We start from the raw sequence: 19,074 nt of genomic DNA, 5'->3' as shown, positions 1-19,074 counted from the left end.
ATGGCAAGTAACTTGGGGAGCTGGGAGCTAACCAGACTAGCTTAGAAAAGTAGTTTGGATCGTACCTGCCCAGTTATTGTGCTCAAAGCTTGTTAGATAATTCAGTAGGTCTCTGTCTCAATTACTGGGGAACTAGCCAGGTCATAGGAAAGCCCCCAACAATTAATAAATATTCAACAACACAGAGGCAGGTGGATCTCTTTGAGTTCAGGGCCAGCTTGGTCTACATACCAAGCTCTAGAACAGTCAGCTACATGGAGATCCTGTCTTCAAAATTAAATGAAAGGAAGAAAGGAAGAGAGAGGGGGGGGAGGGGTGAAGGGAGGGAGAGGAAGAAAAGCTACATAATGTATCCAAACACCAAAGTATAAACTTACTTAAAATAGAGATTATTTTGCAATTTTTTTTCAACAGCTCAACCATGCAGGTCTCAAATGTGAACTTAGCGAATAATAGCGCCATGTCCCAATGTCAATAGTTTCGACAGACATGCCTAATACTCTACAGGATGCACAGGCTAGGGCCTAGGAAAGTCGAGCTGGTTGGCTTGTCAATTGCTGAAGGCAGGTGTTATGCTAGAAATTGGAACAGAAAATCATAACCCTCTGAGTTATTACTTTCCTAAATGCCCACTGTCAATCTCTTCCAAAAAGCAGTCAGTAACACAAAAAATATCAGCATGTTTGGAGAACCAAAAGTAGTATCATTCCCCAGTAGAAAGAGTGGGCGTGGGACTGTCGAGATGGCTCAGTGGTTAAGAGCACTGTCTGTTCTTCCAAAGGACCTGGGTTCAATTCCCAACCACCACATGGCAGCTCACTACTGTCTGTAATTCCAGTTCCAATGGCTCTGACACCCTCATGCTAAAACAAAATTAAATAAATTATTAAAAAAGAAAGAGTGGGCTTTTCATTACAACCAAGAAGGGGGTACAGCACAGTCACCCCGCTGCAGGTAAGTACAGCATGGTTCTGAGAAAGGGCAATACTAAAAAGGATGGCGGTGGGTCTTAAAATCTCACATCTATATGAAGCCATATTTGTGTAAACTCTCAAAGGTCTGCCTTTATGAGTAATGCCTGTGGGCTGAGTGGGAGTTTGGTTGTCATTTTATGTTGAGGGTCTGTGTTTCCCATTGTATTTTACTATTGCAATAATCAAGGGGAGAATTTGAAGATGAAAACACACTGCAGATAGTTACAGGCTGTAAACTCACCTGTGTCCATCTCGTCCATGTTGCTGAGAAAGTCTTCTGGAGTTGTGGGGACACTGTAGCACCCTAACCCCAGGCCACTGTCTGTGCTCTGCTCCCTTGAATGATAGGGTCCTCTGCAGAGAAAGAGAGATGGGGGGGGGGGGGAGGGATAAAAAGGGGTTGGGGAGAGATCGCTCAATGAGAGTCTACTAAGTAAAGTTCACAATTAAAATGCAGTCGCAGAACTCAGTCAGTGAAAGGGAGAAAATTCTACACGGCCCTTTTAATTTGGAAACATATAACTTGATCTTATGGAAACCAATCAATTACATGCAATAAAACTGGCCATACATGGAAACTGATTTCCTTGTTGTCTCAAAATAACCACTTGGACCCTATTCTATATATAGATACTATATATATATAATTTTGGAAAGCAACAAAACAGTGCTGAATTACGCTCATAGATATGCACATTAATGGTAAAAGTGGTGTGTATATAGCCACTCATGGTGGTCCATGTGTACAACCCCCAACACTCAAGAGGATGAGGGAAAAAAAACCAGGAAAACTAAAAACAACAAACAAACCAAACAACAACAAAACAAAACAGACACTTTTGGCTAACTCATCTTTTTTAATGCCAACATCTGCTTTAATTAATTATGAAATAACTTAAAACTCACACGAAACATGCAAAAAGAACAGTGTTCCAATATGCCTTCCACCCAGTCCCCTTAATTAAAACAGTTTTCATAACCACAGCATGACTGCCCAAAGCAGAAAATTAACTAAACTATAAAACTTACTCACCACCATTCACCATAAATACATCAATTTTCTTGCTCTATCTGCTGTGGCATGCTTTTAGCCCCATTCTTACTCCCAAGGACTTCAAGATCACCAAACAGCACTGTCCTGTTTAAATGTAAAGTTCATCCTCAAGTGCAAAGCACTGAAGGATGTACTCCGTGCCATGTGACTAGGGTTTGAAATAGAGATGTTTTTTTCCAAAAGCTTTCTTTTATTCTGTCAGATCTCCCACTGTCTTCCCATCCCCCAAGCTCCCTGCCTTTTTCTCAATGTAAACTAAGACCCTATTACAGTCTAAAGCACAGATCAGAAAGCAAAAGTCAGTGGTCTCAAAGGTGAGCTTACCCATTAAGGAAAGGATCTGAGCTATTGTTGCTGATGGATCTCATATCTGTGCTCATGGCAGGCGTGCTGGCAGCAGCCATGGTCTCAGTTTCCATGGGGAGCTGTCTGCAGAGGGCAGCTTCCTGTACAGGAGTCAGAGGGGAAGAGAGTTACTCAGTGGTCAAAAAGGGTTGCATCATAAAACACTTCATGTGAAACTGTTCACTAAACACAAACACTTTATATCTATTTCAGTAGGGCCAAAGTCACCAGGAGATTAGCGTTCTTTCTCCGAAGTCTTCCAGACACACCACTCTCTCCACTGACAGTTATCAGAACCTAAGGGACCGCTGGGCTCTGAGCACTCACTTTAAAAGCATGCGCCTGCCCACGGAATTAAGACACACAAGTCATGCCGTGGCCTCTCAAGAGACTGACAAGTTAGTTCTAGTCTAGGATCTCAGACTAAATCTAAAGCAATCAATGGACTAAAATATACATGCTGGTCTCTCCCATTTACATGCGAGTGTAAACAGAAGGTCCAATATTAGGATGCTATATGAAATTACACTTAACAGTTAGTGTAGATCACCAGAGAAACAAAACAACCAGTTAAAAAGTCTTCTTTAAAAAAAAAAAAAAAAACCAGGGTCACAAGGTGGCACAGTTGGGATAGGGCATTTGTACCAAAACCTGCCAACCCATTCCCAGGTCCACATAGTGGAAGAACCAACTTCCACAAGTTGTTCTCTAGACTCCAAAACCATGTTAAGTCATGGATGTGCATGTACACATAATTAATACACTGTCAGAGCTGGTGAGACGGCTCCAAAGGGTAAAGGTGCTTACTGGATAAACCTACCAACTTGAATTAAATGTCCAGGCCCATGTAAGGGAAGAAGGAGAGAACCGGCTCCACAAAATTGGCCTCTAGTCTCTACATACAAGGTCTGGCACAAGCATGCCTGCGTGTGTCATACACACTCATATATACTACTACTACTACTACTACTACTACTACTAATAATAATAATAATAATAATAATAATAATAATGTTGAATTGATTAAAATGGCTGAAAGTTGGGGAAAATGGAATTCCAAATAAAATCCCACAGACAATTCAATGAGTTGTGGATGATATTATTATTATTATTATTATTATTATTATTATTATTATTATTATTATTATTATTATTATTATTTGGCTTTCGAGACAGGGTTTCTCTTTGTAGCCTTGGCTGACCTGGACTCAATTTGTAGACCAGGCTGGCCTTGAACTCACAGAGATCCGCCTGCCTCTGCCTCCGAAGTGCTGGGATTACAGGCATGAACCACCATGCCTAGCTACTAGTATTTATTATAATGGCAAAACCCTTACAAACCATGGAAGGTGTGTTAAGATACTACATTGTTGATATGAGCAGAAATAAAATAACCTGGGAAGAAAAGAGGCCCTGATTCACTTCTGTTTATCTTGATGCAAATAATTAGAATACTTACCTAATACATTGCATCCAATAATACACAAAAAGCAAGTTTTTAAAAATGGAGTTTTGAAAATACCTTCTAAATTGACCTAGAAAAAAATCAAATTATTTCCTCATAGTTGTTCTCACATGCCCTAGAAACTTTACTATCCAACAAAGCTTTCCTGAACGTCTCCTGTAGAAGACAAAGACTGAACCTAGGGTGAGGAAACTTGAGACTATCACAAACTCTTAGGTACGCACATACTTTAAGCCTTGGCATGAAAACAACTGGCCAAAGATGGATGTTCTAGCATATACAAGAATCCTTTGACTAATACCTTCACCACCCAAAAATACTGATTTAACTGGCAATTCACTCTTCTACCATTCAGAATAAATATAAAACAGATTCAGGGTTTGTTTCCTTTTTGTTTTGTTTTGTTTTGGCTTTTCATTTTGTTTTGATTTTGGGTTTTTGTTTTTTGATTTTTTTGTTTGTTTTTTGGTTGGTTGGTTTTTTGTTTGTTTGTTTGTTTGGTCCATCTGAACTCCCTCCCCTTTCTTTTTTTTTTTTTTTAGACAGAATCTAAGGAAGTTGCCTGGGTTTGCCTTGAACTTAGTTATTCTGTTGTGGCCTCTTGCCCCACTATGTCTAGCAATTTAATACATTTTTATAAACACAAAGGTTATGGCATGGGCTGAGGACATGGCTTCAAAGTAATTGTTGCACAAGTAAGGAGACTTGAGTTCAGGATCCTAGTGTCTATGAAAAGAGCAGATTACAGCAGTTCACACTGTAACAGCAGAGCTGGGGGAAGGGGGAATGCAGAGCTCCTGGACTAGTCAGAATCAGAAAGCTCCAGGTTCAGTGAGAGACACTAGTTCAAAACCTAAGGCAGAAAGCAACTGAAGAAGATACTTATATTCTTGACATCACTGTCTAACCTCCGGCGCATGCACACACGCACACACACACACACATATACATGTTTACAAGATAGCTGCGCTTCCTACCGTTTCATAAACTCTTCTTTCTTTAACTTACCCATAACATATTTCCAACTGATATAAAACAATGCTCTCTTATGGCAAAGCAGATAAACAAAATTTAAAGACTTCATAGCATATCATAAAAGCAGGAGCGAGTAGCAAGACAGCTCAGTGGGTACAAGCACTCACTATAAAAAGCCTGATGATGTGATGTCTCACATTAAAAAAAAAAAAAAGTCCACATGAGCTCGTGGACATGAGGGGCAGAGACAAGAGACTCTCTGGGAATACACAGCGCGGTGAAATGTTGGGAGACTCGGCCTCAACAAAAGGGAGAGACTCAACTCCTGAGAGCTGCGCTCTGATCTCCACATGCGCACCATGCACACGTGTGCTCACACACTCAGGAAATAAAAAAATAAAGGGAAAACTCTCTGAACAACGGGAAAGGGAGCTACGTGGAGGGGATGGGGAGACAAAAGAATGTAAAAAGAAAGACGCTGGTGGAGTGAGAGGTAAATAAGAACAAAGCCGGAAGGTACTATGTGTGAGAATGTCTCTGTATGCTAAGCAAGGAAAAAAATTAAAGACTGTATGATAAGGGTGGCGTGCCTGTAGCATGCTGGGAGAGATGCTGACTGGGCCGTTTCTCATCTATTCCCTGTATTTGAAATCCAAGAGAAATGCCCTTGCCTTCTTCAGCGGCTGCTCCTATCTAGTGGACACCAGTCTCCAAGTCGCCCAAAGAGGAAATGCGTCATTCTGTCTGTAGGGGGCTCGCAGGACCATGTCTCTAGGGCTTCAAATAACTAACTGAATGCAAGAGACTACAGAGGGCTGGTTTAACCCTAATGACGTTAAAAGATAAATCAGGCCATTTATCATTAACAATGCAGTGACCTGTTTAAGATTACTGCAAGATCATTCTTGGGTCACAGATCACTCCAAAGAGCAGCTACATATACAGTAGACGTCTGCTTCCTACCCCACCAGGCTAAAGAGCGGAGGCACATTTTCTCCATGGCCCAGTGGCCTCTGACACACGGTCTCCCAGTCTTAGCATCTGTCTTTGCTGCTGCTCCCACCTCCTGAGTCTGTGTAACTATCCTCTCTGTCCCAAACATGGTTCCCAACAAAGCCTATCTCCCTCACTCACTAACCTACTTATCAGATGCCACTTATCAGAGATGTCCCTCCCTGCCACTATCTAAAAGAGCACCCCCCATTGCTAGCCCCATTGCTGTCTGTCTTTTAACCTGCGTCTCCTATCTTCACAGTAATTTTGGTTTTATCTTCTCCTCCCTGTGGAATGTAAGTTCCATGAGAGAAGGGACCTTATTCACCACGCTCATGCCTGCACCCCCGACTACCTGCAACCATGCTAAGTATGTAGCAGATACTCAAATGAGACAAGCCAAAAGACCATGAAAACATTCTGGGTAAGTAAATGAGAAATCCTATCTATTCAAATAGAAATATTTTAAACTGTGCTAGGAATAACAAAGTAAGTTAAGACTTTAGGAAAGAAATCACACTTTCAAATACACATACACACACACACACCTTCCCCTGTCCCTAAAACAAGATGAACAGTGCTGGGAGGCCAGAAACATTAGCACCACATACTTGGATTTGAATCTTGGCCCCCGCCATCACCCAGTGAGTCAATTTACAATGTTGTCATCTGCCCCTTCACAGTGGGATAATAACATCACATGTGCAAGGAGCCGCTGTATGACAAAGGTGCTCAGAGCACAGCTTCCTCCAGGTGTCATGTCACTGCACAGATTGTGTCTGTCCCCTCATGCCGTGGTCTGTGCACCAGTCTCAAAAACACAGGCTAAGAAGCAGACCAAGCACATTAGCAGTGCAGTGCTTGCCTAGCAAGTACAAGGCGCCGGCTTCCTTCTTCAGGACTACCAAAACAAATGAATAAAGAGATAACTTTAAAAGTACCACTCACTCCGGTGTGGAACTGATCTCCTTTGACACCTCAGAGTTTCTTCCTAGTCACCCTTCACTTTAGAAAGATTAAAGCAAACTGTGAAATTCATCACAAAGCTAAGAAAACATGTCTTTTAAAAAGGTGGGGGGACATTTATAGACCTCCATTGGCCAAAAAATAGTTTTAGCTACAGAGTGGTGAGTTATGTTTTATAATATAATAGTTCCTTTAAGACTTTAAAATTCCTACCTGCCTGGGTTTCTGTTGTGTTTTGGGTTGGTTTTGTCAGGCTGACTCATGTTAAAGTAATCTGGAAAGAGGAATCTCAATTGAGAAAATGCCAGAGCTTGTAGGCAAGTCTGTAGGATTTTTTTTTTTAAGTTAATAACTAATATGGAAGAGCCCAGCTCACTGGGGGCTGGGCAGTGGTCTTAGGTTGTCCTCAGAAAGCAGGCTGAGTAAGCCAGTAAACACATTCTTCCAAGGCCTTTCCTTATAGAGCTTCCTGTCTGCTCTGACTTCCCTCAGTGATGTGTAAGGAAGTGTAAGAGGAAATATAAACACCATCCTTTTATCACAGAAATAGAAACCCAAGTAAGATACTACCATTTTGAAAAGCAAAAACACTCCCCATATCTGCCCACAAATTTTGAGGTGGAGAGCACTACCAAAGGCTAAAAAAAATAAAGGACCAACTGACCAGTATGTCCTTATGAAAATAGCGGGGTGGGGGTGGGGGAGGGGACAGGGGGGATTAAAATATAGATCAGTATGATTTTTTACTGTCACCTGACAGCCATAGCCCATATATAAGCAGAAGGCAAACACCCAACTTTACCTAGACCAAGTGCTCAGAACTAATGATCAGCTTCTCCAGTCTTGGCAGATATGCTGGTTTGTGTCCACTTAACACAAACTATAGTCCCCTGAGAAGAGGACACTGCCTCTATAAGGGTGGCTGGTGGGCATACCTGTGTGGCACTCTCTTGACTGATGACAGATGTGGGAGTGCTATCCCTGGGCAAATGGTCCTAGGCAATATAGGAAAGCAAGCTGAACAAGCTAGTGGGGGGGGGGGGACATTCATCCACAGTTCCTGCTTCAGTTCCTGCCTCTGGGTTCCTGCCTTGGCTTCCCTAACTGATGGACTGTAGCTGGTAACACACTCTTTCCTCCTCAGAGTTGCTTTGGTCAGCGTTTTCTCGCAGCAGCAGGGAAGCAAACTAACACAGCTGGACAGGCAGTGAGAACTGAGGGCAATGTTTTTAACTCAGATTAGCCTCATTTCCCACTTCCATTCTAGTTGAGTGGGTCCATCTGCAGGACCCTACCAGTCCTGTCATGTCTACTTCACCCTTCCTGGCCTCTACATCACGCCTCTGATTTCTCCACAACCCACTACTTCAGGTCTCTCTTCCTCCAGACACATCCTAGCCAGCTTTAGGAGTTAGGTTAAACAGCCACCTTCCAGAGGCCTTTCCAGACCATCACAGCCACAAAGGGTCGAGAAATTTCCCTCTCAGCTTCAAACACCTAAATGAATGTGCTTAGCTGGTAATCCCAAGGACACATGCCTAATACTAGCCTCCAACCCGCTCTTCCTATTATCTTCAGATTTCACCTAATGTCACCTAATGTTACCAGGATGCATTTAGCTTCAAACCCGATTGGGACTGTCAATTTCACAGCATTTAGAATACCCTAGAGACAAGCCTCTGGACACACTATCATTAAATTAGCCTGTTGGCTGTGAGACGATCTAGGTTTAGCGAGGTGGAAAGATATACCTTAATATATGGGTAGTACCAACTCATGGGCTGGGATCCTGGACCAGATAAAAATGAGAAAGCTAGGTGTGCTCCATTCATCTCTCTTGGCTTCAGGACCGGACACAGAGTGACCACCTTCTGCAGCCGTGCCCTCCCTATGACGATGAGCTGTATTGCATCGCCTGGAACCATGACGCAAAATAAACCCTTCTTTCTCTATGACACACCCAGGTGCAGTTCTCAGCAACAACAATTACTAACACAACACCCCCATCTTCCTAGAAGACTCCAGAGGGGTCTACAGACAGACAGACCACCACAAAGAATAGACAATGGCCAGACTTTATGCTGTTCATCTTACCCCTGTATCACTGTTCTCCAATCTTTACAACCATCTCAAGTAACAGGTCACCATTGCTCCTGTAGGTGCTGCAGCTGACTTCCCTGCCAAGCCATCAGCCTCTGGGTGCCAGGCTTTGGGCAGATTCCATCAACACTTCAACCAAATCACAGGAAGTGTGACGAACAGAGAATAGCTGGGTCTGAGAAGAGTCAGGGTGTAACAAAGCCGGAAGGCCTCACAATGGCTCTCAGACGACTTAATGAACAAAAAGATTCCTCCGGTCACAGATTGGTGGCAGATAGGGTGAATAACTTTCTAGTTGTAATCGGTTCTATTAAGGTGCTGCCTCCTTCAGTTCTGTGAGCTCCTGCATCAACAAATTCTAAAGAAGCAGTTAAGGACTCAATGCTGTTGACCCTGTCCTGAGCCTGACACACCAAAAAGCAGCAATGCAATGCCGGGAAAGGGACTTTAAAATCAGAATGATCAAGGCTCAAATCCCAGTTCAGTTCAGTTACAATATAGCTGTGAATTTCTGGACTACATTCTCTTTAAAAGAAAAAAAAACATTAAATTTTGGGGCTCAAGAAATGGCGCAGGTGTTAAGAGCACTGGCTGCTCTTCCAGAGGACCCAGGTACAACTCCCAGCATCCACATAGCAGCTCACAACTGTCTGTAACTCCAAAATGCGACACTCTCACACAGACATACACTCAGGCAAAACACCAATGCGCATGAAATAAAAATAGGTTTAAAAAAAAACATTTACTTTTCTTAAAATGAAGATTTATTCATTTTTATGTGGGTGGGTGTTTTGCCTGCATGTATCAACTGTGCGCAGTGCCCAGGAAAAAAAAAAAAAAAGAATGTGGGAGCCCCCAGAATTAGAGTTATAGCTGGTTGAACTACCATGTGGGTGCTGGGATTTGAACTCTAGTTTTTGGATAAGGAGTCGGTGAATTTAACCATCTCTTCAGCCCCTTGAACTAAATTCTTGACAGTTCATTAAAATGCTTTATAAAACCCATCTTGTTGGATATGTTACAAAGATCCGAAGGCAGAGTGCGACGTTCCATAGGAGTCATGGATGGCACTGAAGACGTTTGAGGGGTAGAGGTCTTAGCCTAGACCTAGCCCTTTGCCGGCTTCATGTGAACCCTGAGCAGAGGACCCAGTTAACTTATTTTACTGCTGAGGAGACTGAGGAACAACACACGGAGCCAGTATCTAACTCCTGCTAGTTTGACTTCTGAGTGTATTCTGGTAAGTTCCACAGACAGAGCAGCCGGGAGAAGGAAGTGAGGGCTGAAATTGGCAAACCTCAAATTCGGACCCTTTCACCTCCTACTACTGGCCCACGAGACTCGGCCAAGTTACTTCGTGTCTCTGATCCTGTTTTCCTGGCTATGAAATGGAAATACCAACCCCATGACCTCACTCAGCCTGTTCAGAAGGAACGTTAATGAACAGCCTATTCACCAGTCCTGTGCACAGTTTTTCCCTCCACGAACTGGGAAGGAAATGGAACTGGAAGAGTGTTTTATGGTCCTTTTCAATGTATATGGGTGGAGCTCGTGTCCTGGGAATTCACATTTAGCAAAGTTTTAAGTTCGGATTTTAAAGGCCAGTTTCGGAAAGTTCTGAAGAGCTGCCACAGGCATCTTGCCCCAGCCCTTCCCCTCCCCCAGCAGCTTTAGTTTTTCTTCAGGAATGGCAAAGCTTTGGTCAACCGGGGAGCTTGGGACTCTTTGTGAGTTTGTGGTTGATCTGTTCGTTCCCTTAAACAACAACCACCAACAAAAATCATTTGTGGATGCAGAAGACACCCTCCTAGGCCGCGGGGGGGAGGGTGGAGGGGGTGAGGGGGCTGTGTCGGGTATGGAACAGCCGGAGGGGATAGCAAAAGGTATCGGGTGATTTGTGAGTTAAGATGTTCTGGAAGCTTCCTCTGCTGACGTTTCCCCCACTAGCCTGCAGTTCTCCTGTGGAATAAATCAACAGAAGAGGCAAGAAAGTAAAGAGCGGTGGAAAGCATCCCTTGGCTCCATGTGTCCCCTGGCTCAGAGGGCACCGCCCACCAGCCAGCTCCTGCCTTGCCTGGAATGTACTTCAAAGAGGACGGACCGATAATACCATCTTCTGGGGGCGCTCAGCTAGACTTAAGTGTGTGGCCAGGGATCCCACAGAAATGGAAGACGGGATTGTTTTAATTATAAAGGGTGGGGTGAGTAGAAACAAATGAAGAGGGGGGAAAAAATGAAAACAATGTTTTAACATCCTCCCATTAAAACAGTCATTTTAGTACAAAGAGATGCAGCTCACTCCCTGTCAAAACTGTGGAGACTTCAGAGGCAGACTGCTTGGGGAGGGGTTCTGAGGCGAATCTCTTTTAGAGCCTGCGCCAAGAAGAGTCTAGAAATTCACTGTCACATTTCCTGGAGCTGCTCTTTGAAACACCTCATCACACATGCTCGGGCTGCCAGACTGTCTGTATAAAAGTCCAGATTCGAAACTCTGGTACTTTGGAGAAAACATTTGTTGAGTCTATAATTATTATACAAAGCCTGTTATTTCCTAGACTGACATAAAGGAAGACAAAACTTAGATCGTTCTTTTTACTTAAGCAAAAAGGTGAAGTGGGTTTTTGAAATGGAATTACTTCCTCATAGCTCTGTGATCTAACTGTCCTTAGAGCAAAATGTGTCTCCATTTCAAAACAATATCCAATTTATTTTCAAATGGATTCTTTGTTATGTATTTATTTATTTAAAGGGACAAGTAAATATTTTTCTTTTGCCACGCACCGGGTTGGTTTGAAATGGTGGGGAGAGTCCTTTTGAAAAGATTTGAATTGGCAATCTCTCTTTTCTCCCTACCTCCTTACCCTTACCCTGACCAAAGTCTCTCTGTGCCTTGGCTGGCCTGAAACCATGACCTTTTGTGGTAGAGTACAGTAGATGCCCTGGACTCTTAGAGAAACTCAACAGTAGCTAGAAGCTGACATGGAAGCTCCAGTGACAGTCTGCCCTTTACATGTGTGAGAAGAACATTTGTTGAGCATATGAATGAATGAATGAACTTAACTAGCCATTTCACTACAGGTGATTTCTAATATGGTGAGTGTGGGACGACAGGACCTTGTCAAACGCCTTAGTCAGCCCTGAACCTACACTCTACCACATGCTTTCCTAAAAGCTAGACCTCATGCTCCAAAGGCCACTGTTTACCCTACATGCTTTGCTAGGCATGCTTTTAAGTTTTCTGAAAAGCTCTTAAGAGCAGAAAGCAGCGCTCTAACCCTTCCCTGAGACAAGCGCTGCTCTCAGCTCTGTGTCCCTCTCCACAGAACCATGGATCTGAAATGGCTGTGTGAAGCTGGTCAACTGACCTTCCCCCTGAGAGTGGCTATCAACCCTGACAGAAATCTGTAGGACCTGCTGAAAGAAGTCTGGGCCTGCCTCCTTCCGTGTCCCTGTTGCCCTGGAAACCAAAGGCCAAGCTTAGTCGGCAGCCTTGCTTGCAGACTGTCTTCTCCTGCCTTCCTCCCTACCCACCGCCCACACCCCCCATCACCGCCCCAGTTCCAATTAAAGAGAGGATAAAGGGAAAACAGTATGTGATCTGCTTCAAAGTAGTAACAGTCTCTTGACAGTGTGGGCCCTGAAAAACCCAATGTTGTTGCTTCAGTAAATAATGCTATATTTAGGGAGCACATTTAAGGAAAATTTTCCAGTTGATAGAGAACAATTGAGAGAGACAGACAGAGAAAGATGGGGGAAGGGTAGAGGAGAGAGAGAGAGAGAGAGAGAGAGAGAGAGAGAGAGAGGTGACATGGGGGATGAAAGGCCTCATGCATGCCAGTCAAATCATCTACCACTGTGCTATAACCTTTTTAAAAATCTGTAACATGTATGAATGTATGTATGCATCCATGTGTGTGGTATATATGTATTCCACTTATGCAGGGAAGTCAGAGACAACTTGTGGCAGTTAGTCTCTTTCTGCCTTATGATTTTGGGGGATCAGAGGTGAGTGGCATGCTTGGTGGCAAGTGCATTACCCCCCTTTTTATTTTCATATTTTGAGACAGGGTCTTACTTATTGACCTAGGCTAGCCTTAAACTCAGTGGGTAGCCCAGGCTGGCTTAAACTCTCAATTCTCTTCTCTTAGCCTCCCAAGTACTTAGAATTAGAGGACTGATACAATCAGGCCAAGCTTAGTTAAGAGGCTAAATCTATGGAGTCATGGCTACTTTGACCTTGATTCCCTAGTTGTTGAATAGCTTATTGGCCAGGAGTGGGCAATGGAAAAGGATAAAGGAGTATCTTGTTCTATTTTCACAGAAAGTGAAGTTGGCTGGGCTTAGTGACAATAATAAAAGCCAAAGAGGAAACCACAGGGACCCCAAGGAGGTAATAGTGTTAATTTATCCTTTGGCCAACAACTTAGATTAATTAGAATGAATTCTCTGCTACCATGGGAGCCATATCAAGGCAGCTATCAAGGCAGCCATGCCCCACTTATCTTTCTATCTCTTCCAATTCCATAAATAATGGCTAAGAGAATCAATGAAGAAATAAAGGAAGAAAGAGGGAAAATAGAGCTTTCATCCTAACCAATGGAAGCTCACTTTAGAATTGCAATCAAACTGTCTCCAAACCTATTCTGTAATGCCTTAAGCAACTTGAGCGCCAGTGATGTAGCACAGCACAGCACAGCGCAGCACAGCACAGGGCCTGTTGGCAGATTACAGGGCAGATGGCTATGCAGCACAGACTGAGGAGTCGTGTTCTCCATGGGAAACATCAAACTGTGGGTGTACAGTAATGGATGAATAACAGGAGGAGGAAGAGAGATGGACATGTGGCTACCGACCTCCCAGGGAGCAAGAGATGTCCAGGCAGCAGCTGGAGACTGAGGCTGAACAAACGAATAGAAGTTTATAGAAAATCCACAAATCTTCATCAGGAAAAACCAGTCCTCCACACTACCAATTCCCATTTGGTGCTAGAAAGCAGCTGAATGAGTTCTTTTTCTTCCCTCTACCCAGGGAAAACACTCCTACACCATCACCATATGGCCTCATTACCTATGACTGATAATGGGGAACACCCTGTTTCTGGATTGGGGGGGGGGGCAACCTTTCAAGATTAGTAAGTCTATTTAAATTTTTTCCCCCTATACTCCAGTAACAAAATTAAAAAGACATCAAAGCCACCCACCTTATCTCCTACACACACACAAAACCACACACACACACACACAAAACCACACACATACACACTCACAATCAAAGATGAGTGAAAGTTGCCAGCCTTTTGCCTTGCACTCTGTGAAGGATTGCACACTGCTACTCTAAAATGCATCAAGCTCCCCAGCTGCCGTGGGCCAGCACTGAAGGAACTACACTGGCATTTCTGTAATACGAACCATCACAACTATCTGTGGCTCAAAGATACCAACAGCTAGAATAAAGGAGACAATCCTGGGAACTTTCCTCCCATCCCTTTTCAAAAATTCTTTCTGTGGGAAGAGAAGAGACAAGAGGAAGAAACAGAAAACAAACAATTCCCAGCAGAAGAATAACTTAGAAAAACAAACACAACACACACACACACACACACACACACACACACACTTAAGATAACTTAAATACAAAACTGGGAAGAATTTTTAAATGCTACTCTAATACTATATAATTCATATCGTATTTACAAACAAGAAATCGGTTGATTCCATATAGAAATATCCAAAAACGGAAAACAACAATATGGTTATTTCCTACTAAGGAACGTGATAGTATATACCTGAAAACAGTACAGCGGGCTGCTACCATGATGCAGCCGTGCAAGCAAAAACTTAGATTCTAAGAGTAAAAGTCACCACTGCGGTTACCTAATGGTTGTCCTTAACTTGATACTCGTCTCTCTTATTGTCAAAGACTACATCTGAGATGTATTTGATGAGCAAGACATTATTATTGGTAGAAGATGGTGTACAGATTTTAAAACAACAGCTGTAACTTTAGAAATTATTTACCCGCTAATCCTCACATCCCTTCCAAGGACACCCTCTGAACAGTTAAAACCATTTCCTTCATAGCGGCAAAAGGACTCAAACCCCAGCAGGAGCTTTCTCCCTCCCACTTCCCTTTCTTCTCCCTCCCTCCCTCCCCCCTCCCTTCCTCCCTCCTTCTCTCTCTCTCTCTTCTTTCTCCCTTTATGCTGAGGACTAAGTCCAGAACCTTGAACATGCTAGGCCAGTACTCTGCCTTGGAGCTACACCCCCATCTCTGGGACCTCAAACTCTCAACTCCCAGTCAGCAATTCTGAGTTCTGGATTGAAAGCGAACACATTCAATCGACACATCTGGCTTTTGTTTGTTTGTTTGTTTGTTTGTTTGTTTATCCTCCAGAGGACACACAGCAGGACCCTGTTGAGCAAACAGGTGAACGAATGCTCACAGAATGGCGCACAGTTACTAGACTGAGTCAAGCATGGTGGTACATTCCTGTCCCAGGATGTAGGAGCTGAGGAAGGAGAGCCTCAAGTTTGACACCAGCCTGGGATGCACAACAAGATGCGTTGTTGTTGTTGTTGTTGTTGTTGTTGTTGTTGTTGTTGTTGTTTTGGGTATGATGTCTCACTATGTAGCTCTGGCTGTCCCGGAAGTCACTCTACAGGCCAGGCTCACCTTGACCACACATGGATCCACCTACCTCTGCCTCCCCAAGGGCTGGGATTAAAGGCGTGCACCATTATGCCCAGCTCTAACAAGACATTCTTAAAACAAACAAAACAAAACAAAACAAAACAAAAAAATGTCTGGCTGATGCCTGTGCAGTTTTGTAGAACATTCCAATTAAATCCATATCCAAACCAATCTTCTTTCTCGCTCTGCTCTGACGTCATCCTTTTCCATGCTATACGGTAGAACAAGATGGCTGGCAGCAGGGGGCTTGTTCTGTGGATTGTCTGTCTACTCTCTCCTTTAAGGAGGGAAAGGTGGTAGAGCTGACTCATTTCTAGAACAAGAGCCACTGGCAGCGTCTACCTCCCATCTCTTTTAATATCCTCTCTCGGAGGACTGTCGTTGTATGTCCTGGTGCTAAGCCCCACCTGCCAGCAATCCTCACCATTAGGTAACATCCTCCTGGATGTTGCAGACCATCCACCAGTTGACTGCCACGAAGTCACCTCAAGCCAATGTCAACAGAAGAACGGCCTACCTCAGCCCTTTCTAAAGTCTTGATCTTTAAAGCTGTGCGATTAAATTAAATGACTATTTCAAGTCCCTGAGTTTGAGAGATAATTTGTTATAAAGTAAGAGCTCATTAGAATGTGTTCTTTCTTAGTCTCTCCTTTCTCTTCTTCTAAACACAATCAGTGGAAGCCAAGGCAGCCAAGGCAACAGGAGCATGTCCTTGAGCTCCCAAGTTTAACCTTGAAAATAGTTCAGGCAGAGAGAGTTGGAGGAAGACAGTGGCCCGTGTACAAGAGTGTTTGGTGTCGCCACCCGAGGCCACGGAACATCGAGCAGGCACCATGGAAGACCATACCTGCCTCATGAGCTCCTCTTGACGCTTCCTAATCCTCTCTCTCTCCATCTGGATCCTCTGGAGCCGCAGTTTCTGCTGCTGTTGCTGCTGCGTGGTCAGGGCGTTGGGCACACTCATGAGCCCTGCGGGTGGGTTCTGAGCAGGGTGGGTCTGTGGATTCAGGCTACTGGGCACGACTTGCTGCTGGTGTTGGTGATTCATCACTACAGGAGGGAAGGATAAACAGATAAATGACCAGGGCCTATGATACCTATCATAAAGAGCCTACCAGAATGCTTTGCACTTCAGAGTATGGATTTCTGTATTCCCTTCAAGCGCTTTACTGTTAATCACTACTATTTAACAAGTATTGTCTTAACTCAATCCATGAAGAAACACGTACCAGCCCCATACTATCTAGGCTTTGCTTTCTGTGCTGTTAAAAACATTATTTCATATTATTCTTATGATACATTTTTACCACACATATGTTTGTGTGCATGTGCACATGCTCATACATGAGTGGGCACATACATGTGTAAGCCATATTTGGTCCTCTACTCCCACCGCATGGGTCCCAGAGTTGGACTCAGGTTGTTAGGTGTGCAGCAAGGACCTGTCTCCATTGGGATATCTTGCAAGCCCATTCTAGAACACATACTAAACGTATACTAAACTTAACATAAAGCATAATGGTAAGGCAGGTGGTGGTGGCGGCGGCTCACGCCTTTAATCCCAGCACTCGGGAGGCAGAGGCAGAGGCAGGTGGAGCGCTGTGAGTTCCAGGCCAGCCTGGTGTACAAAGCAAGTCCAGGACAGCCAAGGCTACACAGAGAGACTCTGTCTCCAAAACAAACAAACAAACCACATAATAGTACAAACATGCCCCCACAAAGTCTGTTACAATTAGGAAAGATTTTCCCCCCCAGGTCACCCAGGAGTGTGTGGCTTTTTCAGACACCCCAAATATCTGTAGCAGCTTTACAGATGACATGTAATCAACTCTCAGTATCCAAAGGGCATCTGAGAATACTCAGAATAAATGGGTGGACGGAGAGCAACAGGTAAAAAGCAGACCGCAATCAGAAAAGGGCCCTCTTCACACTTTGTTAAGAAAGAGTGACTCCTGGCACGGGAAGTGTCGCTCAGTTAACGGAGCACTGAGCACTGGCCTGACGTGCAGGTAGCATAGCGGTGGTTCCACCCCCAGCATCAAATAACCCTGGAGGGACGGCGCAGCCCTAGAATCCTAGCACTCAAGGGAAACAGGAGAATTAAAAAAACAGGGTAATCGTCAGCAACACAGCAAGTCTGAGGCCCGCTCTGGCTACATGAGATCCTGTCTTTAAAAAAGAGGTCAAGGCAATCATGGCACATGCCTTTAATCTCAGCATTCACGAGGCAGAGGCAGGTGGAGCTCTGAGTTTGAGGCCAGCCTGGTCTACAAAGAGAGTTTCAGGACAGCCAGAGCTACACACAGTGAAACCCTGTCTAAAAAAAAAAAAAAAAAAAAAAAAAAGAGAAAAAATAAAATAAAATAAAAAAGAAAGGCTGGAAAGACAACTCCTTGGGTAACAGCACTGTGGGGGTGTTTCTGGAGGACCCAGATTCCCTCCATTCCCAGTACTCAAATGGCAGTTCACAACCATCTTCAGTCCCAGAAGTCCAACAACCCTCCTCTGACCTCCACAGGCACCAGGCATGAATGTGGCACAGACATACATGCCAGTAAACACCATACACATAAAATAATTGCTTTTATTTTATTTTTTCAAGACAAGTTATCTCTGTGTAGCCTTGAGTGTCCTGGACTCACTTTGCTTTGTAGACCAGTCTGGCCTCGAACTCACAGCAATCTGCCTGTCTCTGCCTCCCGAGTGGCTGGATTACAAGTGTGTGCCACCATGCCCGGCTTTTTTGTTGTTGTTTTTTGTTTGTTTGTTTGAGACAGGGCTGTGCTGGAACTAATTCTGCCTCAGAATACTGAGATATTTTAATTAAAGCCAAAAGTTAAAAATTTATTTGTTCTGGGGATGGAATCTTGCATATAAAGAATGTGTTGTATCACTACACTCCCGGTCCCCAAAGCTGGGTGGATATTATGTGGAAGCATGTTGTACCACTGACGTTCCTTGGATAAATGAGAAGCAGCCTAGTTTCTATGAATGGAGTATGTATGTAGCAGGCAGGAGGTCCTAAGCTTTGGTGTGAAGAACCAATGGAACCATCGGGACATTTCTTACACCACTTAGTTTGAAACAGAAAACAAAAACAAAAACAAAAAAGAATCCCCACAGTCCTTGCTGATGTGCGTTTCCCTTCCAGAGCTTGGTACAGTCCGCCTTTGTTAAAAGCTGGAGGGAGGATTTTGCACATACAGTATCACAAGGAAACTGTTCCCTCGTATACGGTTTTACCTAAAACAAAAATCCAGACATCCAGAAGAGCCTCATTGCTAAAAATCAATTTCAAGTCAAAGGAAAGAAGTGTTAAATAATTAATCCCAAGGGACAGACACTCCTGAACTCTGTAATAGAGCATTTCTACTTTTCTGAAATAACTGTTATAGACACAAAAAAGACACGGAATATTCCAAATTTCAGAAGCCTCCCAATTGGGGGTGCGATGGGGTTAAGAAGCACAGACTGTTAATACTGTTAATTTTTTCCTAAATATAAATTATCCA

At 43.7% G+C, this 19,074-nt stretch overlaps 2 protein-coding genes across 2 annotated transcripts in view; one reads left to right on the top strand and one right to left on the bottom strand.

Moving 5' to 3' along the window:
• Positions 1–19,074, bottom strand: part of WWTR1 (WW domain containing transcription regulator 1) — a 123,640-nt gene that overhangs the window by 7,284 nt on the left and 97,282 nt on the right. Inside the window, exons 4-6 of the mRNA XM_084768515.1 lie at positions 16,410–16,612; positions 2,353–2,474; positions 1,216–1,328 (exon numbers count right to left, since the gene is read on the bottom strand). Of these exons, the coding sequence (XP_084624641.1) occupies positions 1,216–1,328; positions 2,353–2,474; positions 16,410–16,612 (438 nt within the window). The remainder of the gene's footprint in view (positions 1–1,215; positions 1,329–2,352; positions 2,475–16,409; positions 16,613–19,074) is intronic.
• The window catches only part of TM4SF4 (transmembrane 4 L six family member 4), a 124,144-nt gene that overhangs the window by 37,845 nt on the left and 67,225 nt on the right, over positions 1–19,074 (top strand). The gene's annotated exons all lie outside the window — the stretch shown is intronic.

The sequence above is a fragment of the Acomys minous genome, assembly GCF_964271855.1.
Source record: "Acomys minous genome assembly, chromosome: 19".
Classification (NCBI taxonomy): Eukaryota; Metazoa; Chordata; class Mammalia; order Rodentia; family Muridae; genus Acomys; species Acomys minous.
Note: the sequence above shows the minus strand (reverse complement) of the source record. Positions and strands in the feature narration are given on the sequence as shown.